Source organism: Tursiops truncatus, chromosome 8 (assembly GCF_011762595.2).
Source record: "Tursiops truncatus isolate mTurTru1 chromosome 8, mTurTru1.mat.Y, whole genome shotgun sequence".
Taxonomy (NCBI): domain Eukaryota; kingdom Metazoa; phylum Chordata; class Mammalia; order Artiodactyla; family Delphinidae; genus Tursiops; species Tursiops truncatus.
In genome coordinates, this window is record NC_047041.1 from 62,496,964 (window position 1) to 62,519,808 (window position 22,845).

At 41.2% G+C, this 22,845-nt stretch overlaps 1 protein-coding gene and 1 long non-coding RNA gene across 6 annotated transcripts in view; one reads left to right on the forward strand and one right to left on the reverse strand.

Moving 5' to 3' along the window:
- Positions 1-13,254, reverse strand: part of DENND5A (DENN domain containing 5A) — a 108,103-nt gene extending 94,849 nt beyond the window's left edge. For all 5 annotated transcript variants that reach the window (XM_073808601.1, XM_033862512.2, XM_073808600.1 and 2 more), the window contains exon 1: positions 13,118-13,254. In XM_073808601.1, coding sequence (XP_073664702.1) covers positions 13,118-13,232 — 115 coding nt within the window. In that variant the 5' untranslated portion in view covers positions 13,233-13,254. The remainder of the gene's footprint in view (positions 1-13,117) is intronic.
- Positions 13,255-13,659: 405 nt separating this feature from the next.
- On the forward strand, positions 13,660-21,233 carry LOC117313423 (uncharacterized). Its single transcript, XR_004527919.2, has 3 exons — positions 13,660-13,798; positions 14,206-14,402; positions 18,185-21,233. It is a non-coding gene; the product is annotated as an uncharacterized lncRNA (long non-coding RNA).
- The last annotated feature ends 1,612 nt before the right edge of the window (positions 21,234-22,845 follow it).

Genomic DNA, 22,845 nt, shown 5'->3' on the forward strand with positions numbered 1-22,845 from the left:
TGGTGATGACTGCACAATATTGTGAAATGTACTAAATGCCACTGAACTATGTTAAATGGTTAAAATGGTAAATTTTGTTATGTGTAATCTACCAACCCCCCCCAAAAAAAAAAAATATATATATATACATAAATGATGGCAAGCTAGAAGTGAGCATAAATTGGTATAGCACTTCCAAGAAGAAATTCATCATTACACATGAAATGTGCTTAAAGGTTCATCTAATTTGACTTAGTAACTGTCTTACTGTTATATATACTAAAGCAACAGACACTCACAGATTTGGATAAAGTATACACGTTGTAAAATTATTTATCATAAAAAAGTATAAACAAACCACCCAAGTGCCAAGTAATCATTAAAATTTTACAATTCACTCATACTTTGGAATCAAATAACAATTAAAATCATGTTTATGAAGAATACTTAATGGCATGAGAAAACTATTCAAGACATATTTAAAAACATGGGAAAATGATCAACATATAACAGTAAATTTAAAAAGCAGGATACAACATTTTTTTCTCTTATGATCTCAATTTTATAACTCTATATTAGTGTACATATATTGTTTTTCACTGCAAGTGTTTCTGAGGTATTTCCTGAGAATCAAAATATTCCTAAGAGATAAAGTTTCTGCAAATCAATGAGAAAAATATAAACAACACAACAGAAATATGAACAAAAGGACTGAACAGGTAATTCATTGAAGGAGTGAAACATGAAATACACAAGTGTACATGAAATATATGAAAAGATACTCAGCCTCACAAATAGTTAAATTTAGATTAAAACACACATTTTCTTCCCAGCAGATTGAAAACATTTTAGAAAAGCAGTTAATATTTCGTTGCAGATATAGAGAAAAAATTGGTAGAATCTTATTGTTGGTGAGAGGCTAACCTTTTGAAGAGGGCGATTAGGCAATATCTATTAAAACTTAAAATATACATTATTCCTTGGACTCACAGAGTCTAGTTTTATCAATTAATCCCATACAATGACTCCCACAAGTGTAAAAATACTTGTACAAGGGTATTTGATAAAATAAAAATTTGAATATATTCACCAGAAAGATCTTTGTACTGATGTGGGATATTTTTTAAGATGTTATTTATAAATATATAGAATGTTATAATTTGAAATAAATCCCCTTTTTACTTCAGCTTGTTTGAATGAGTTTCTATTACTTGTAATTAATTAACTCTTAACTAGGCACAATAAAATTTCAGGAGAATACTTGCTGATATTGAGAAATACTCATGACAGGACATTAAGTGAAAAAAAAAATCAAAACATAAAATGTTTGCATTTCGCCTTATCACAGTATGTAAAAGTATACACACATACACCCACATATAGTAAAAACTGGAAAGAATATTGGTGATGACTATACACATGTAAACATATGTAAAAATACATCAAGCTATATACTTAGGATTTGTGCTTAAGGCAGACTGCAATACGAACTTTTAAGAATTGGAAGGAACTACAAAAAGACATCAAAATGCTACAAGCTTAATTCTGAATAGTCACTCGTGAGTGACTTATTTCTGTATCTTTCTATAATTTCTAAGTTCCCTATAAGAAATGTACTTTATAATTTAAAGTTTTATTTTTAGAGAGAGAAAATCCACTCCTTACATGGTTGACCTTCAAATATGTTTTTTCCAAACCTCAGAGTCTGTAACTTATGTATAGGCCAAAGGTGTTTTTGTACATATTAAATGAGCATTGAACTAATCAATGAATACATGAGAGACCATGTTTTTGTTCAGGGTCACAGCCAGAGCTAAGCCCTCTACAGCAAATTTTGCAAGACATAAACTACAAAGCTAGAGAACAGAATACTCTTTCCCTCTCCTGAACCCCAGCAACACCTCATTATCTGCTCCTCACTTAAGGAACTGATCCTCTTCCACAGCTATTGGTTTATGTATGCCTGACTTGTCAGAAGACTATGAGCTCCACAAGAACAGCAACTCTATCTCACACATGTATGCAAACAACTGTCCCATCACTAAGTTGGTCTTTCAATAACAGAAAGGTATATGGTAGAGGACTTTAGAGACAGGGAAAAAAGGTTCCTAATTCTTGCTATGGGAACTCAAGCATGTTATTTAAATTCCCTGCACTTTAGTTTCCTAATCCGTAAAGCGAGGATAATGTCATTTGGTACCTAGAATTGAAATGTATTCACTAAACAATAAATAGCTATTAATTTAGTTATGAGGGGTTGAACAGTTTACTCTAGCCTCATTTCCTTGTCTGTGTTCCCCATTAACTACAGTGTACTTGTGAGTGGGATGGTCAGCAGAGGCTAGTACAAAAGTGGGTAGAACAAAGCTAACTGGTCCTTACGAAGACTGACTCAATGACCCTGGCCTTATTAAATTCATCACACTCATAACCAACTGAGCTAAGCAGCCAACAGAGCTGGACCAGGAGACCAACAATCCTCCACAAAACACTAAACATTCTTCTAGAAGATAAAACTACAGATGCTTAAATACCAACTTTCCACACAATAAAAGTGCAGTGGAAAGAATGTGTTTCACAGAGATGTGAGAAAATGGGGGTAAAAGAAGAATGCTAGCTTAATTACTTAGCAAAGAAAGGGATTAAATACCATTTGAACATACAGAACCTCAGAGCTAAGCAAAACTGGATGGATGTCAGTTTAGCAGGTGATACGTCTAGGTATTCGTTTTATTTTTCCCAATAAGAGATTGTGATCCTAAGTCCATGGGACTGGTTAAATAAACTAAAACTAGATTCATTTAAAAAAAAAAAAAAAAAGGTTCATCTGAACTATTATAAAATTTAGCTTTATACATTAAAAATTACAAAATAATCACAGTGCAATACAAAATGCCTCTCACATCACCATCTTACCTCTAAATCTGACGTTGGCCCTCAGCTTTTTGAGTATGGGTAAACAATCATTGCTACTCTCCTCCTCTACAGACCCCACCTTCTTTATTACTCAGCACTTAGAAAAGTTGTGGAAGTCTGGCTTCTTTAAGTTCTAAAAAGTTAAGTACTATGCCTTATATCAGAAATACATATATATATGATTACATACAATTCTTTGAAAATCTGAATAAGCAGCCTTTACCTTTTCATAATTAATACAAATCTTTATCAAATACCTACTATGTAAAGCATTTCTTCTAGCAAAGCTCAGAAATTTGTCTACCTGACTCTGGGACAAGAGAAGTTATAACATAGTTCTGTAATTTTTTAATTTGTATAATGACCTACGGTTTTTATAATCAGGAAAAAAAATTTTAATGTAATGGTCATTGTCAAATAAAGACTCCAGGGAAGGGACTTCCCTAGTGGTCCAGTGGTTAAGAATCCATCTTGCAATGCAGGGGACGTCTGTTTGATCCCTGGTCAGGGAACTAAGATCCCACATGCCATGGGGCAACTAAGCCCATGCTCCACAACTAATGAGCTCGCACACCACAACTAATGAACCTGTGTGCCACAACTAGAGAGAAGCCCACACACTGCAACAAAGGGCCCACGCGCTGCAACAAAAGATCCCGCGTGCCACAACTAAGACCTGATACAGCCAAAACATAAATAAATAAAACTTTTTTAAATTAAAAAAAAAAAGACTATGGGGAAAACTAGAAAAGAGACATTTAACTTACTCAAAATAAAACCTCTGGTTTTCTTCAACAATATAACAATAATTAATACCTATCTTCATGACATTGTTAGAAAGCCATTATTCTAAAACTACAAAAATAAAGAAAAAAAGGACACCAGAGATGACACAACTGAGAAAGGAACCAATTCTTTTGACATTCCTGGAGAGTAATTCTAATGTATTACTGTTTTTAATGAATGTAATTTGTTGTAAATTGGGTTTATGCACTTATAAATCCTAGCTTATGATTATTATTTCTAAATCATTTCCTTCTCTGTCTTCCTGACTTTAAAAATCCTGAAAGTTTCTTTACAATAGCCAGGTCATGGAAGCAACCTAAATGCCCATTGACAGACGAATGGATAAAGAAGATGTAGTACGTATATACAATGGAATATTACTCAGCCATAAAAAGGAACGAAATTGGGTCACTTGTAGAGACGTGGATGGATCTAGAGACTGTCATACAGAGTGAAGTAAGTCAGAAAGAGAAAAACAAATATCGTATATTAACGCATATATGTGGAACCTAGAAAAACGGTACAGATGAACCGGTTTGCAGGGTAGAAATACAGACACAGATGTAGAGAACAAACGTATGGACACCAAGGGGAGAAAGTGGCAGGGGAGGTGGTGGTGGTGGGATGGATTGGGAGATTGGGATTGACATGTATACACTAATACGTATAAAATAGATAAGTAATAAGAACCTGCTGTATAAAAAAATAAATTAAATTAAATACAAAAAATCCTGAAAGTTTCTTAGTTGCTTCCCATTACCTTTCATTATAAAGAATATGGTAAATCAGAAGTCATAGCCAGCACCCAACAATAACCACAAAAAGATGCAACCTGCAGGTTACACGCAGGGATTTCTGAGGTTAGTAGGTGCAAACCTCTTTTTTTTCTTTTCAAAGAAAACAGACCTCAGACAAACAGCATAAAACATCCTGAAACAGCCACACAAAAAACAGAACTTCTTAGAAACAAAGCCCCAGTAACTATTTGGTCTAAGAAAAACATTTCCAGAACTGATAAGAATGGGGAGACAGGAAAATATATATATAAAAAATAACAACCAGCCTTAACTACAATTCAAAAAACGAGTGACCTGACTCCTCCCCTGACAGAGTTCCTCTACTGCATTGTGGGTTGGGGACTGATCAAAGAGGCCATGCCACAGCTCTGCCACTCGATGATTAAGCCATTGCTTCAATATACCCAAATCTATCATTTTAAAAGAATAATCTCAGGAATTCCCTGGCAGTCCAGTGGTTAGGACTCTGGGCTTTCATTGTCAAGGGCTCAGGTTCAATCCCTGGTCGGGGAACTAAGATCCCAAAAGCCATATGATGCAGCCAAAAAAAAAAAAAAAAAAAGAATAATCTCATCACTGGTGAGATAGCAGACAGAAGACCTGGATTCTAACAGTTCTTTCTAACTTTCTGGGTAACAGTGGACAAAAAATTATATTTTCAAATGGGACTGAAAATATTAAAAACTGTTTTAAAACTATTACATCTTATTTTTTTTTTAATTTTATTTATTTATTTATTTAATTTTGGCTGTGTTGGGTCTTCGCTTCTGTGTGTGGGCTTTCTCTAGTTGTGGCGAGCAGGGGCCAGTCTTCATCGCGGTGCACGGACCTCTCACTGTCGCGGCCTCTCTTGTTGCGGAGCACAAGCTCCAGACGCGCAGGCTCAATAGTTGTGGCTCAAGGGCTTAGTTGCTCCGCGGCATGTGGGATCTTCCCAGACCAGGGCTCGAACCCGTGTCTGCTGCACTGGCAGGCAGATTCTCAACCACTGTGCCACCAGGGAAGCCCAAAAACTATCAAATCATTTACAAATATTAATCATTACCATCTGTCAAAAGTGGTGGCTGGACTATCTCAGACCTAGCTCTGACAGTTTTTGATTCTGTGACCAATATAAATGAATGCACACTTATATTATGTTTTGCCACCTAGAAGTAGTTTAGAAAACAAGAAATCCCACACTCACAGAGGGATGAAGCTTAATAAGAGGAAGCTCCACACATCTTCTCCCTGCTCACAGCCTCTCAGCACTCCATGAAAACATTTTAGATTAACGCAGCTAGTTCAGCCCATTCAGTAGACCACAGATGGCCTAGCAAAATTTTGACCTGAATTGCCCATCATACTAATGAACAAAAGAAACAAACAAGAATTACTAACCTGGCTCACTTTAACAAGAAACTATGATAGATCCCGTGGATGACCATCAAGCAAATATCCTAAGTATAACATTTGAGAAACTTGATGGTCTAAACCATAGCTGTTCCCATCTAACTTCCTGGAGCCATACCCGATCCCTTGGAAGCACACTTGGAAGAAAACAGCTTGAAAGCTAGCACATGCCCTCGTTTTCCACCACGACAGGACTCTGACACTCACAAACCCAGTCCAGGGTTCTGTATACTCTAAACTAAAATCAGTCATTACAAAACATCTGGAACATAGACATTTGACCAGTAACTGCCTCACTTAATAACTTTTGAGAACTAAACCTAAAAATCTGGCAACGATAGTCTCTGTGTAATCACTGAATTCCACAAGAAGTCACCAGCTTCTAAAGGGCAAGGCTTTCTCTCTTTTACTAGGTCCTATGCCGTATCAGCAGTAACCTAAAACATATCAACATAGGTTCCCTCATGTGTACCTAGGTTCCTAAGAGACCTCTAAGACCACCTGACAGTAATTCAAATCCAGAATTTGGCAACAGGAATTGAGATGCCAACAGGAATTGAGAAGCCAAGCCAAGTACAAGTACACCTTCCTCCAGAGTTAGCAAAAAACAACAAGCTTATAAAAGGATATAGGACTGGAAATGGGTATTGCCGAAGGAGGCCCTAGGCAAAGAAAACTATTTATAATCTAGTACAGAAGGAAGGAAGGGCGGAACAGAGTCTAAGAACTTGGTTTAAGCACGAAACACTGTGACTCGGGATTTCCTCCTAAGAAGAGAGGAGCAGAGCCCCATTGTTATTAAAGTAAAATCCACTTACCTTCAATGTGATCCTCCCTACCTGAGAGAGTGTGAAGTAGGGTGCTCTTATGTTAAAAATATAGCCTCTCCAACTAAATTTAGCATATAATTTTAAATCACCTTGGGGCTGCTCTGTAATTGTTTTCTGTGTGCTAATAGTGTCTCCTCTTGACTTCTTATTTGCTCTACCTTATAAAAGGAAACACATGACCTAACTTAGGAAATCTCCCCCTTCTACCCTGAACTCTGGAAGTATCCACAGTTGCCTGAGGTAAGCTACCAGGATTTGAGTTTTGCTTCAGCTAGGAGTCTGAGCTTCAGAGCAGGGATGCCTTTATAAAATGATCATGAGAGAATCTGTGCTGAATTGACCAGACTGGTAGAGGAAAATAAAAATTAAGGTTATTTCAAATTGACTCCCTGTTTGAAACTGGCTCATCAAACTTTTTATACCCACTTCATCTCTGAGAAGAGATAACTTTTTTTTTCTTTTAAATAAGATATCCTTCTTAGTCACCAAGAATATGCAAATCAAAATCACACTGAGATAACCACTTTACACCCACTAGGATGCCCATGATCAAAAAGATAATAAGTGTTGGTGAGGATATAGAGTGTGGAACCCTCAAACACTGCTAGTGGAAATGTAAACCAGTGCAGCTGTTTTGGAAAAGAGTCTGCAATTTCTCAAAAGGTTAAACATACAATTGCCACATGACTCAGCTATTCCACTCCTAGGTATATACCTAAGAGATATGAAAACATATGTCCACACAAAAATATGTACACAAATGTTTACAGTAGCATTATTTATAATAACCAAAAAGTATATAAATAACCCAATGTCCATCAACTTACGATAAGTAAAATGTGGTATATTTATACAATATCATTCAGCCATAAAAAGAAATGATATACTGATACATGCTACAACATAGATGAACCTTGAAAACATGCTAGGTGAAAGAAGCCAATCACAAAAGACCATATATTGTGATTCCATTTATATGTAATGTCCAGAATAGACAAATCCATAAAGATCAAAGGTAGATTAGTGGTTCCCAATCAACCTACTGCCCTCAAACTCTCTTCTTTCTCCAACTCATCAGCACCTGTTTTTATGAAATTATAAGTACAATAAGAAAAATAACTTTCATTTTAATAAAAGGTCTAGAAGGATCTATATTAAAATGTTAACTACTATGAAGAGATTAAGTTTTTCTTATTATCATGGATGTGAAGAATAATGATGTGAACTAGTACTGATTTGGTGATAAGAAAATAAAAGTTTTTTCACCCAAGGAGGAAAAAAAAAAGTAGATTAGTGGTGGCTTAAAGCTGGGATGTTAGGGAGTTGGAAGGATATGGGAAGTAACTGCTAAACGGTATAGGTTTTGGGGGGAGAGTGATGAAAATATTCTAAAATTGACTTTAGTCATGATTTCGCAACTCTGTGAATATACTAAAAAACACTGAATTGTGTACTTTAAATAGAATTAAATCTCAATAAAGATTTTTTATATATTAGAGAGAGAAAGATAAGACACATATATAAGTGATAAAGCAACTGGAGCAAAATGTTAACAGTGAATCTGGAAAAAGGATGTACTGAAGTTCTTTGTACCATTCATGTCAATGTTTGGTGTGAAATTACATTAAAAGAAAAAGCTAGGCTTCCCTGGTGGCGCAGTGGTTGGGAATCCGCCTGTCAACGCAGGGGACACAGGTTCAAACCCTGGTCTGGGAAGATCCCACATGCCACGGAGCAAATAGGCCCGTGAGCCACAACTACTGAGCCAGTGCACCACAACTACTGAAGCCCACGCACCTAGAGCCCGTGCTCCTCAACAAGAGAAGCCACCGCAATGAGAAGCCCGCGCACCGCAACGAAGAGTAACCCCCACTCACTGCAACAAGAGAAGAGCCCGCGCACAGCAACAAAGACCCAAAGCAGCCAAAAATAAATAAAACTATTTTTTTTAAATATATTAAAAAAGAAAAAGCTAAAAAAATTAAGATCTCGGGCTTCCCTGGTGCTGCAGTGGTTGAGAGTCCACCTGCCGATGCAGGGGACACGGGTTCGTGCCCCGGTCCGGGAAGATCCCAAATGGCGCAGAGCAGCTGGGCCCATGAGCCATGGCCACTGAGCCTGCACGTCCGGAGTCTGTGCTCCGCAACGGGAGAGGCCACAACAGTGAGAGGCCCGCATACCGCAAAAAAAAAAAATTAAGATCTCTCTCTTGATAATCATGCACAGTATTCTTGCTTAACATGAAACGGAAACCTGCACTAGACAAAACTGCCATGTCTGCTCCCACCCCTGCCAGACAAGTATTTTACTTGTCTCCCCCACACTCATCAAACTACTGCAAAGCATGCAAAGCAGCACTCCAGTAGCAGAAAAGAAGGATAAAACGTGGCAAGGGAGACAAATATTCTCCAACTTTCTCAGAGCCTCAGTTTCCTCATCTGTAAAGTCAGAAGGTTATATAGTCTCTAAGAGAGCTTCCATGTTTGACATTCCATGATTCTGTTGTTCTAATTTCATTGCCCAATATAGTTAAGGAGAAGTATGATCTGACCAGTCCTCTGGCTTTCCTGGACAGGGAGCATTTTTTCTCTCTTCTAATGGTGACATTAAGAGATGATTTCAGGGTATGTCAATGTTCTAAGCAGGTTCATACAGGACACTGGCCAGTTTCCCAACTATCTATGTTCCTAAGCCCTCTCTTCAATTCTTGGTAAGACCCACCACTCAGAGCCTGGGAAACTGCAGTAGTGGATGCATAAACCTAGGATACTTATATCTCAATGCTGGGTGCAGGTCAGTGCAGAGGAACGTAAAGATTCCATAGTAAGAAATAGGTTACTAGCATTCTGGAAACTTAACTCTCAGGCAGAGATAGGGAACGTAAACTCAGGAGTCCCATGTCATGGTAAACCTTCTCCTGCAGTTACCTGGTGGTGACCATAAGAAGAAAAATGGAAAATGAATATGCCCAAAACACCCATCCATCAAAGAGGCAGAAAGAGGGACTGGACTCTACTACCATCTGCCCCACTTAGAATGGGCCAACAATAATGAAAAACCAAAATCAAAAATGTTTCTTCCAGATTTGCTTATCTCCTTGACAAACTCAAAAAGCTAACAAGCAGATACCATTTCTCAAAGTTGGCTAGACTTCTGCTTCACCAATAGATTACCTTTCTCTCCTTCAACCCAAAGTACTCCCTCAACTAACCAGAAGAGAAAACAAAATTAATTTTCATATCTTCCTCTGTTCCTTGCACAACAAATAACTACATGACTTGCCTAAATGCTTAAGTCTAGAGGAAAGGGGAGAGGTGACATGGAGAGACTCCTATAAATTCAATGATCAGAGTCTATATTCAACACAGCAAGCTCTATGTTTATTGCTGCAAACAGAAAAAAATGAATCTTAAACTTTCTCCATAAAGCCAGAAGGAACACTGAGCATCTCTGATCTGCTTGTTCTGGATTCACTCCTAGAGTATAGAAGCTATCTGATGTATATAACTTAATTTGCTTGGAGAGAACATAGACTCCTTGGTACCTCCCTAGAGAACCTGGGTGCAATTCACAATTTCCTGTAGTTTCATTTACTATGACATCATCAGTTTAGGAGCTATAAGGCAGAGAGAAAATGCACCCTGGAGAGTCTCAAGACTGACCCGCAAAGAGCTATTTGTATTCTGTTTTGTTTTCCTCAAAGATTCCCTCTGGGTAGTCCAGATTCCCCTATCAACCCACCAGAAATGAAATGAAGGAAAAGAAGAAATCCTTCAATCAGTGCTTATTCTAACAAAGGCCACCTATTGAATAAATAGTCTTGGCATTCCACTACTGCAACCACACTTAAAAAGATAGAAAAATACCCTTCCTTACACATTTTATACAGCTCATCCCCCCCCCTTCTTTATTCTCTCAATAAGCTTTCACAGGTATACAATTTGAGCTTGCTGAAAAACCACATAATTAACAGATATTCACTAAAAGAGAATTAACCTTTTGAGAATCTACTTGATGAGACACTTTTTATTTACGTTCTCTTTTTCATAGATGAGGACCCCAGCAGAGTTATCTAACTTGGCCCCCAGTCACAGAATTAGTCAACAGCAGAGCAAGAATGTTTAACCCCAAAACCCATGCTCTCACTGACAAATCACTTCCCGGCTCCACTCCTAAGCTTTATCATTTGCAAAACATTCTCTTTATTTTTGAAAATCGAATGTCTATAAAATTTAATAGACACTTAAAAGCACAACATAAAAATCACACTGGTTTATTCCACCAGTTTAAAGTTTCTTTTACTGGGGAGAACTGTGTCATTTTTAGTCTTTCTCAACATGTTAGTGTTTTCTAAAGACCCAGCCAAGCAATGAGATGCAGTTTAGTGTCACGAGAGGAGCACTGGATCAAAGTCAAGCAATTAACTAGCAGAACATAGGCCCTACTGTCCTTCCTGGGCCTCATTTTCCTCTCTGAGGTCCCTTCTAGTTCCAGTACCATGAACTGAATTCCAACAACTATTGACACATCGCAAAGTCACAAATTTAACAAATAGGAAACACAGATGAAAAATTAACATCAGTATTATAAAAATTTGAAGACCTAAAAAAGTGAAAAACTACTCCAACAAGAGGCCTAGTATTAACTGTATTACTGATTCATGATTTTTTCTCCACCTGCTCTGCTATTGATTTGAGGAAATAGTGTATTTGCTCTGACCTTGCTAAAGGTCATCAATTTATCACTTTTTTAGAAGTCCATTTTGACAAATAGGACAATCTAAAAGAAATGGATAAATTTCTAGAAACGTACAACCTACCAGACGGAATCATGAGAAAATAGAAAATCTGAACAAACCAATAATAAGTAAGGAAATTGAATCAGTAATCAAAAACCTCCCAACAAAGAAAAACCAAGGACCAGATGGTATCCCTAGTGAATTCTACCAAACATTTAAAGAAGAATTAACATCAATCTTTGTCAAACTCTTCCAAAAAACTGAAGAGGTCAGAACACTTCCAAACTCATTTTACGAGGCCACTCTGATACCAAAGCCAGGTAAGGACACTACAAGGAAAAAAAACTATAGGCCAGTATCCCTGATGAATATAGGTGTAAAAATTCTCAGTAAAATATTAACAAACCAAATTCGGTAACACATTAAAAGGATCATACACCATGACCAAGTGGGATTTATCCCTGGGATTTAAGAAAGGTTCAACATATGCAAATCAATAAATGTGATACAACACACTTAAAAAAAAAAAGTCCATTTCGAAGTATGCACCTTTTTTTTTTTTTTCATAAGAAACACTGAAATTTTTCTGATGGGGGGAAAAAACCACACAAAACCTGTCCTGTCACCTCCGAAGCAAAGTAAAATTAGTCAACAGGATAATCACCTTCAGGAGAGAAACTTTACAGTAAACACATCATGACAGAACAGTAAAAAGGAGTATCTCTCATCAAATCAGGATGACACAACAAACCGCCACCCACATGAAACGTGCAAACTGGACACTCCAGACAAAAACTTTTCCAAAACTTGAGATTCAAAGGCTCCAATGACGGTGCAGTGGAGTTCGCGGGGATTTTACAACTCTGACACCGGTGCAGTGGAATTCATGGGATTTTACAATTCTGACACTCTTGGGCAATTAGTGCCAAATCTGATCTGGGCCCTATCTTCACTTCTCCACCACTTCCCTTTGAAAGATGACTTGAGAAGCATCACTACGCAACCCAGGCTCTCCAACTAGGCTGCTGCCCTTTTATTCACAAATGACGCTGGCCTCATAAAAGACATAAATTATTTTCAATAAAATATGGCACGGCCCCGGAGTACAAGCCCTTTCTAGATGTAAGGGAGTTCTCACCCTCCTTGGTGTGGCCCAAGTTCACTTTATTACTTCACGTCCCATCAACCCAGGGGGCCCAGCCCAGCGCTGGGTTAGAACGGTTTTGAGGAACTGCAATCACAGGCTTCTTGGGAAGAGGCCAGATAAACTCACCAAGTTTTTGGTTTTTGTTTTTTTTTTTAAGTCTGGGTGGAACTTACTTTCACCAGGACGTGGGATATCTTCTTCCCTCCCTAATGCGTGTTCGAGGACAAGCTTCCCTTTATTTTATACTAAGTCACTCAACCTTCACCAGACTGTGAAGACAACCCTTCTCTCCTCCTCATCCGGGAGGACCTGCCCACAGCTCAGCGGGGAGCAGGGGCCGTTCGGAACCCTCAAGGCTCAGAGCCCCTCGTCCGTTTCCCCTCCTCCAGAGTGACGCCCCCTACCCCGCGCCCGCCCTGGGTCCTTCCGACCGACCCTCGCCCTGCTCCCGGGACAAAGCGGAGGTGGGGTGGTTTCCTCAGGGGTCCCCGGCGGCCGCGGGGAAGAAGCCCCGGGCTCAGCGAGCACTCACCCGACAGCTCGTCCGGCTCCAGCCCGGTCTCAGTGTCCAGCCCGCAGATGACAAAGTAGTCGGCGAAGCGACTGGGCGCCGAGCCCCCTCCACCGCCGCCGCCGCCGCCGCTCATGGCGCCGGGGCCGAGCCGGGCCGGGCCGTGCGGAGCGCGGAGCCCCCGCACCGGGCGCCCGCCCGCCCTCAGGCCGCCCCTCCCGCCGGCGCCGACGCTACCGCGGCTCCGGCCGCCGCCCCCGGCCTTGGCCCGGTCCCCGCGGCCGCCGCGGCTGCCGTGACGGGGCAGGGGGGCACCGGGCCGCCCCGCGCCGCATCCTGGACGCCTTCCCCTCCGCGCCGCCGCCGCCGCCGCCAGCCGAGAGCGCCGCGGACGGAGGTAGCCTGGAAAAGGGCGTAAAGCGCTGAGGAGAACCCCCACCGCGGCCCCCTGCCACCGCGCCTGCGCAGGCGCCTTCGGGGAGGGGGCGGGCGCCTCGCGGAAAAGATGACGTGATGCTCTTCGGGCAGGCTGGCCGCAGCTTCCCAGGCAGTCTCCGCAGCGCGGCGGGCAACTACTGGGCCGCCCGCAACCTCCACCCCCTCGGGGCTGCGACTCCTTTAGGGAAGGCAGAGGAGGTGCGGGATGGATGGACGCATCCCGCAGAGCCGGGACCCTGGCCCACGCTCCGCCTCCCACTAGAGGTCCGGCGATCTCCTGTTTAGACCGGCCCTGTCACAGCAATAGGGTCGCAGGATTGAGCTCGGAAGCTCACCTCATCCTAACTCCAGGAAGCCCACCGGCCTAGATCCCAGATAGCGCCTTCTCCCTGACCCCGCTCCCTAACGTCCACGCCCAGCCCTTTCCCGAGTAGAGCTGAGGATTCCCCCTCTTTTGGCCGAGGTGGATCTGCCCGCCCTATATTTACCCTTGGCTTACAAATGGGGAAACTAAGGCTCAGAAAGAAGCAAGGGCTTTCCCCAAGGTTACATAGAGTCTAAGAGACAAAGCCTGGACCAGAATCTTGGGCTCGTGGTTAGTCCCCGCTCCCTCCCCCCCAGTCCAGCCAGGCCTTTTCCCATGCACCAGGCTGTCCCTTTTTCTCTCCTAGAGCCTCCAGAGACCCATGCCACTTGGGAGCTCCCCTTCTGCTTCTGAGAATTCTCAGTTGCATCCCTGAGTCGGTCCTCCTGAGAGAAGTGGGAGATGAGGAGGAGAAAAACTTGCCTCCTGTTACTTGTGTTGGGACCCCGCGATTTGGTTTCCTACAGAAGCTAAGCAGGAAACTGGAGATCAGAAAACAAGAAGGTAATATGTATAGTGGTTACTAAAATGGGCTCTAGAAACAATGCTTAGATTTGAATCTGGACTTTATCATTTACTGTGTGACCTTGGGCAATCTCCAGGAGCCAGCAGTCATGTTTTCTGTGAAGATTACATGAGATAAATACGCATACAGTTTAAGTAGTCAGAATAGTGCCTGGAAGTAGAAGGCACTCAATAAATATTAGAGATTATATTATTATTCCAGCAAGAGGTGTGCCTAGGGTTTGCTCTAGCAGGCTGCTGCTAAAGGCCCTAGAAGGCAGCTGGCTTCCCCAAGGGCTGACCCTGGGCTATCTCCTGCGTTTTCTCCTGGGTACCTCTCTTAAGTATTGGTTGGGGGGGAGGTGGCTTGGAGGTCACAGCCAATGTCACTTGGAACCATAGTACCTGCTCCTCTTTGTATGTAACCTGCCTGAACTAGTAAGAGAAAAGTGTAGAAAAGGTAGCTTCACAAAGTGCATTTAGGGTGATGCCTCACCCTATCTTGCATGCTGGGGTTGCAGAGACAGTAGAGGAGGTTTAGAGAGCTAAATGGTTACAAAGCACAGAAGAGGGGCATCTTTCCAGGTTGGGGGATGGTCAGGGAAGGCTTCCAGAAGGAGATATAATCCGACCTGAGTTCCAAAGGATCAAAAAGAATTTCTCAAGTAAAAGGGGGAGGAAAGGATGTTTCAGGCAGCGTGTGCAACAACAGGGAGTGACAGATTAAAATGGTTACATACAGGCAACAACAAGTAATTCACTTCTCTGGGAGACAGAGAATTAAAAGGAGATAAAACCAGGGAGAGAGGAGGGGGACAGAGCAGGAAAGGCTTCCAATGCCAGGCTAAAGAATTTACCCTGTAAATTTACCCTGTGTTAGAGGAATGGTAAACTGCAGGAATTAAAGCTGAGGAGGGACTTCCCTGGTGACACAGTGGTTAAGAATCCGCCTGCCAATGCAGGCTACATGGGTTCAAGCCCTGGTCCAGGAAAATCCCACATGCTGCGGAGCAACTAAGCCCGCGTGCCACAACTACTGAAGCCTGTGCAAGGCACTGCAATGAGAAGCCCACACACCGCAAAGAAGAGTAGCCCCTGCACTCTGCAACTAGAGAAAGCCCACGCACAACAATGAAGACCCAACGCAGCCAAGAATTTAAAAATAAATAAATTTAAAAAAAAAATAGAGACTTAATTTTTTAAAAAATAAACAAAATAAAGCTGAGAAGTGACAAGCTCTGACTCACATCTTAGAATGATCACTCTGGGAGTCATGTGGAAGAAGAGGCTTCAAAAAGTCTTAATTATCCTCAGTTTGAAGCCCAGAAACTTTTTATCCAATGTGTCCAGGGTGATCAGGTGCTAGGAGACCTCTCACACTAACTCAACTCATAAAACAAGTTAGAAACGAAAGACTGTATTAATTTGCCCTGGGAAATGTAACTGCTCAGAGACCCAGAATACTCAACTGTAAAGTGATCTCCTTCCCAGTAGGAAATATGTTTGGCAGAGTGATTGCTTCTGCCAGAGTCAGAGAAAAAAAACAGAGCTGAATGCTTTTAAGTTTCAGTTTAAATCCTCACTCCCACTCCTACTAGCTGTATGAGCTGAGGCACATCAGTTAACTTCTCTGGAATGAGAATAATCAACCTTTCCCCCCACAAGATTGCTTTTAAGATTCATAAATTAATTTTTTTAATGAATGAAGAAAGGAATTTTAAATATCTGGAACATAATATACTCTTAATAAGCGGCAACCTGGGGCACCCACTTCAGAATGAAGGATCTGAGAGACAGCAAGTCGACATCTGAGGGAAGATAAATCCAGGAAAGGGCATGAGGCAAAAGTGTGCCTGGAGTGGTCAAGGAGCAATAAGAAGGTTAGGATGGCTGGGAAGTGTTGGGGGTGGGAGGAGTGGGAGAAGATGGTAGGTGTGGTGATGTTGGCTTGTAGTTCACCAAATAATCATGTTTCCCCTTCCACAGTGTGTGGAGTTGTCCCTAGGAAGCAGCTGCCTGGTCAGGGACAACGTTTCCCACCCCACTTGCATTCACATGTTGGTCATGTGACTGGTTCTCACCAATAGAATATGTGAAGGACTTTATGTGTGTCATTGCTAGATTAGTGTATTTAAGAAGCAAATGAGGGGGGACTTCCTGATGGCTCAGTGGACTTCCGTGCTCCCAATGCAGGGAGCCAGGTTTGATTCCTGGTCAGGGAACTAGATCCCACGTGCATGCTGCAACTAAAAGTTCACATGCCACAACTAAGGAGGCTGCGAGCTGCAACTAAGGAGTCTGCCAGCCACAACTAAGACCCAGCACAACCAAATAAATGATTAAAAAAAAAGAAGAAGAAGCAAATGAAGGGACTTCCCTGGTGGTCCAGTGGTTAAGAATCCACCTTCCAATGCAGGGGACGTGGGTTCGATCCCTGGTCGGGGAACTAAGATCCCACATGCCGCAGGGCAACTAAGCCCACACACTGCAACTACTGAGCCTGCGCTCTGGAGCCCACGAGCTCTGCAGCCAGCGCACCACAACTAGAGAGAAGCCCACGCACCACAACGAAGACCCAGTGCAGCCAAAATTTTAAAAAATAAATAAAAAAAGAAGCAAATGAGAGAAAAGGGAACCCTTCCTACACTGTTGGTGGGAATGTAAGTTGGTGTAGCCACTATGAAAAACAGTATAGAGCTTCCTCAGAAAACTAAAAATAGAATTACCATGTGATCCAGCAATCCCACTCCTGGGCATATACCCAGACAAAACTATAATTCAAAAAGATACATGCACCCCTATGTTCATAGCAGCACTATTCACAATAGCCAAGACATGGAAACAACCTAAATGTCCATCAAGAGATGCATGCATAAAGAACATGTGATATATATACAGTGGAATACTACACAGCCATAAAAAAAGAAAGAACTATTGCCATTTGCAGCAACATGGATGCAACTAGAGATTATCATACTAAGTGAAATAAGTCATAAAGAGAAAGACAAATACCATATGATATCACTTACATGTGGAATCTAAAATATGGAACAAATGAACCTATCTATAAAACAGAAACAGGAAGGGCTTCCCTGGTGGCGCAGTGGTTGAGAGTCTGCTTGGTAATGCAGGGGACACGGGTTCGAGCCCTCGTCTGGGAAGATCCCACATGCCGCGGAGCAACTAGGCCTGTGAGCCACAACTACTGAGCCTGCGCATCTGGAGCCTGTGCTCCACAACAAGAGAGGCCGCGATAGTGAGAGGCCCGCGCACCACGATGAAGAGTGGCCCCCACTTGCCACAACTAGAGAAAGCTCTCGCACAGAAACGAAGACCCAACACAGCCAAAAATAAATAAATAAACAAATGTGGGGTTTAAAAAAAAAAAAAACAGAAACAGACTCACAGACATAGAGAACAAACTTGTGGCTGCCAAGGGGGAGGGGATTGGGGGAGAGAAGGACCAGGAGTTGGGGATTAGCAGATGTAAACTATTATATATAGGATGGATAAACAACAAGTTCCTACTGTATAGCCCAGGGAACTGTATTCAATATCCTGTGATAAACCATAATGTAAAAGAATATTAAAAAAAGAATGTCCATATGTGTATAACTGAGTCACTTTGCCATACAGCAGAGATTGGCACAGCATTGTAAATCAACTATACTTCAATTTAAAAAAAAAGAAATTAAAAAATAAGCAAATGAGATTAATTAATTAATTAAAATTTTAAGAAACAAATGAGGCTTCTTCCCTCTCTCTTTTTTGCCTTCCACCAGCTAAAAGTAGAGAATTATGAGGTTCTAAGGAATGGCAAAACAGAAGACAGAGGAGCCTGGATCTTTGAATCAACTACATGGAGGAAAGTTTCCAGCTGACCAAGAATACCCGCACTGGGCTCTTTGGTGAACAAGAAACAGACTTCAATTGTGTGAAGCCACTGGTACTGTGGGGTTTATTTGTTATAGCAGCTATCATTACCATCACCCAAGTAGAATATGTTGGGGTAGGGGAAGCAGATCACGGAGAGCCTTGTAGCCGCACTGTAAAGATTTTGTCTTTGTCTCTGAATAAAAGGAAAAGTCACTGTAGAATTTTGAACAAAGGAGTGTCGTGATCTGCCTTGTTTAAAAGGATATGTAAGGTACCATTTTAAGCACTTCATATATATTAACTCTGCCTTGAACTTGTCCTGAACTCAGATTTGTATATCCAACTGACTTCTTATCATCTCAATCTGGAGGTCTAAGAGGCATCTCAAAGTTAACATATTCCAAATCAAATTTCTAATTTACACCCGTAATATGCTGCCCCTTCCACATGCTTTCCCCATCTCAGTAAGTGAAAGCACTTCATGCTTTCAGTTCATGCCAAAAACCTTACACTCATTCTTCTCTCTCTCTCTCTCTTTCCCTCCCTCTCCACACCTACACCACACACACACACACACACACACACACAGTCCACGTAATATCCATTAGAAAATTCTATTGGTTCTGAAAATTTTAACAATGGGTAAAGCATAGCACAGTTCTGTCTACTTTTAACCCTTGTTTGGTTCAGAAAGTTATAAAAGGAAGCTGGAAAAAGAACAGGTTACTGAAAGTGTGAAACATCCTGGTTACACGAAATCCAGAAAATCACTAAGCATGTTTTGAAAAATACTTTGTAACTGTATCTTATAAGTTACCCCTACCTTTAGTGAGTGTTGCTGGATAATGATATTAATAATGGAAAAACTGGGAAAAAAGACAAATTCATATTATATAAAATACAATGATATATACAGTGCATGTAATAATCCTTTATTTTTAATATAAAAGAAAATGTATATAATTTTTATTAATAAATCAGTTTCTTTCCCTTTGCTTAATATATATTCAACAAATATTTTTAAAATATCATTTTGAAAGATACCAGATTACCTGCCTTATTACTCCCTTGGGTGGTAGTTCTTCCCTGGAGAAATGCAGGAACAGCAGGGCTAACCTTGCAAGTCTGTACCTTACAAAAGCAACACCAGAGTAAAGGGAGGGAGGATATGATCACAATAGATCAGCCCAAGAGCAGAGCAAATGAGCCCCTAGGAAAGGTCCACACAGATCTACTCACAGAGCCAAACCTTGCTTTGAAAGCTGGAATGAGGTCATGGCGTATCTTCAATCAACACTAACTGCAAAATTATATATATTTGTATTGCAGTGTTGTTTGTAAGAGAAACCCCCTTCACCCCCCCCCAAAAAAAAAACTGGAAACAATCTAAATATCCAGCTTTAGGGAACGGGTTAAAGAAACTACAGCTTGTAAATATTGAAATATTATGCATCTGCAAAACAAAACAGGAAGACAAGGAAAGAAGAAAAGACAAGGAAAAAAATAAAAGAGACTCATTAGGTACTGATACAGAAAAAAATCCAAGATATATCGCTAATATAAAAAGCAAGTGCAAAACTGTGTGTGTAACAGTTCAAACATGGAAGTAACCCAAGTGTCCATCAATAGGTGAATGAATAAGTAAAACGTAGTATATAGATACAATGGGATATTATTCAGCCTGAAAAAGGAAGGAAATTTTGACATATGCTACAACATGGATGAGGCTTGAGGACATCATGCAACGTCTTTTTGAGACACAAGCCAGTCACAAAAAGACTAATACTGTGTGATTCTACTTACATATGGTACCTAGAATAGTCAAAGTCATAGAGACAGAAAGAGAAAAGCGGTTGCCAGGAGCTGGGGATGGGAGGAGAGGAATGAGGAGTTATTGTTTAATTGGTATAGAGTGTCTATTTTGCAAAATAAAAAGAGTTCTGGAGATGGATGGTGGTGGTGGCTGCAGAACATTATGAATGTACCTAACGCCTCTGAATGTACACATAAACTTGATGAAAATGGTAACTTTTATGTTATGTGTATTTTACCACAATTTTTCAAATTGAGAAAAAAATCCACAGTAAAAATAAAATAAAATTTCAAGGTAAGTCATCATTCTTTGTTCTGAATTTACTTCTTGGACGCTGGCTTTTAAAAATGAAAAAGTAGATCTGAGCTGAAAATACAAGTAAAATGTAGGAGAAAGCAATATAGGGGTAGGGGATTAAGAGATACAAAGTATTAGGTAGAAAATAAGCTACAAGGATATAGTGTACAACACAAGGAATATAGCCAATATTTTATACTAAGTATAAGTGAACTATAACCTTTAAAAACTGTGAATCATTACATCGTACACCTGTAATTTATATAATGTTGTACATCAACTATACTTCAAAAAAATAAAATTAAAAATAAATAAATTAAATGTAGAAGAAACAAAGTCACTTATTAAAGAACAGCTCTGAGTGGAACTCTGAATGGATCTCTGAAGTCAGACACCCAAGGTTCAAATCTCAACTTTACCATTTACAAAATCTGTAATTTTAGGTAAATTTCTTAACCTCTCTGTGCCTTAATTTTTTCATCTGTAAAATGGAGATAATGATATTACTTGCCTCATATGTTTGTTGTGTGAATTAAAGTGATACATGTAAAAAACAGGTGTGTGTAATATGCTGTCATCTGTGTAAAAAAGATAAAAGAAATATGTACTTTATTCTTTCTTGTATATGCATATACTATTTTTGGAAGAATAAATTATTCTGTTAAACTTTATTGCTTCTAGGGACAGAAACTGAATGACAGGGATTGGGAACAGAAGGGAAGTGTTTCATTTTACATTGTTTTGTACTTTTTGGGTTTTGAACCATAAGAATGTATTATCTACTCAAAAAATAAGTATTATTAAAACTTTTTGAAATGCCATCCCCTTCCTTTAGTCTCCCCTACTCACACAGCAAGATTAATCTGCCAGACACACAGCTCTGGTCATGCTACAGCCTGCCAGTCAGAATCCTCAGTAGGGCACAAACTCTTCCTAGTGTGACTGCTAAGGCTTTATATGATCCAGGCTCAACGCACCCATCCTATTATTCTTCCAACATCCCCCTTCACACAGTCTGTCTCCAGTCAAGCCTCACTACTCACTCAACTACTTTCCCAGCAGTCACCCTGTTTGGGACCATAGTACCCATAACCCATCCTCACCTTGGCATTTGGAAAGCCCAAAGTTAATCACTTATTTGTGGCTCCTCCTCTGTTACCCACCCGGGTTCTTGGACTCTTTAATCAATAGAAATTGATAAGAAGCCAGATGAGAAATTCAGGCAAAGCTTTATTGGGACTCATGCTGCAGCACAAGGGAGTGAAAACAAGTAACAAGTGCCCTTGCTCACTCCCTGAGGGGAATGAGTTGACCCCTTAAATGGGGTGAGGGTAGGAGCGGGTCCAGGGGTCAAGCTGGAGGGGTGGCTTGGATGATCTGCCCACCCCCTTGGTGGTGCTGTGTGCAGGGATCATGTGCCGTACCCTGCTTTTGCTCCTGACACCTCAGAAGTGACAGTTGGGCTTTTGGGTTTTTTGTATCCTGTTGTACATAATTTGCCCCAACTGCCCATGTATGCAGTTATTTTTAGTCCCTTGTGCAACCACTGCAGCAAAGGGTCCAAGGCCCCAGGTCCTAGCCTGTCTCTCCTCCACACCTCCCATCTCACCCGTTTTCTCTGATTTGTGTCAGTAAACACATACAAAACCTCCCTGCCCCTACCTGAGCCTGATAACGACCTAGAAGTTCAGGCCTTAGATTGGGGCCCTGCTAACCCAATTTAGACCTGTACCTCTGAAAGGGAGAAAGAACTTTTTGGATCCCAAAGTCCCTGGGCCAATGGCCTCTTCCACTAAGAAAACCTCAGGAGCAGGAACTTCCCTACCTCCTCCTTCCAAACTAAGCCTGCTCTGAGGTGAAAGGGAAAAGTGGTTAGGCAGATGGGAGGACCTTGGCCTGACACACCATATAGGCGAGGAGGCTGGGACAGCCCCCCTTACCCTCCCACCTGTACATTCTTGCCTTGGCCTCAGGTAGAGCCTCTGAAGAGAAGATAGGGCCAAGGCTGGACTCCAAGCTAACATTAGATTAATTGCCCTCCTTCACCTGCTGACCTCCCTCGGGGCCCAGCTAATGCAGCACCTCTTCTAAGAGTCCACAGCTGGGGACTCCTAGAGCCCTCTGCATCTCACCACACAGGGTCTTGATACCACCACTCAGTTTCCCTCCCCCAAAGCAGTCTATGTCAGCAATGCCTTGTTTATCCTTTCAGAGACAGTCCATATCTGTACTAACAGGGCTGACCCCACCCAGCGAGACCCTGCCCACTCCCAGCTCACAGCATAGCATTCAAGAAAGGTCAGCCGGTGAACCCAGAGGTTCTCAAAACCCTTCCTCTCCAATGCTCAGTGAAGAGTTCACCATGTGCAAACTGAAATGAATCCCACTGATCATACAGAAAAACATAAGCTTCACAGTATGGGCTTTCTTAAGACAAGAAACACAAATACATCTGGG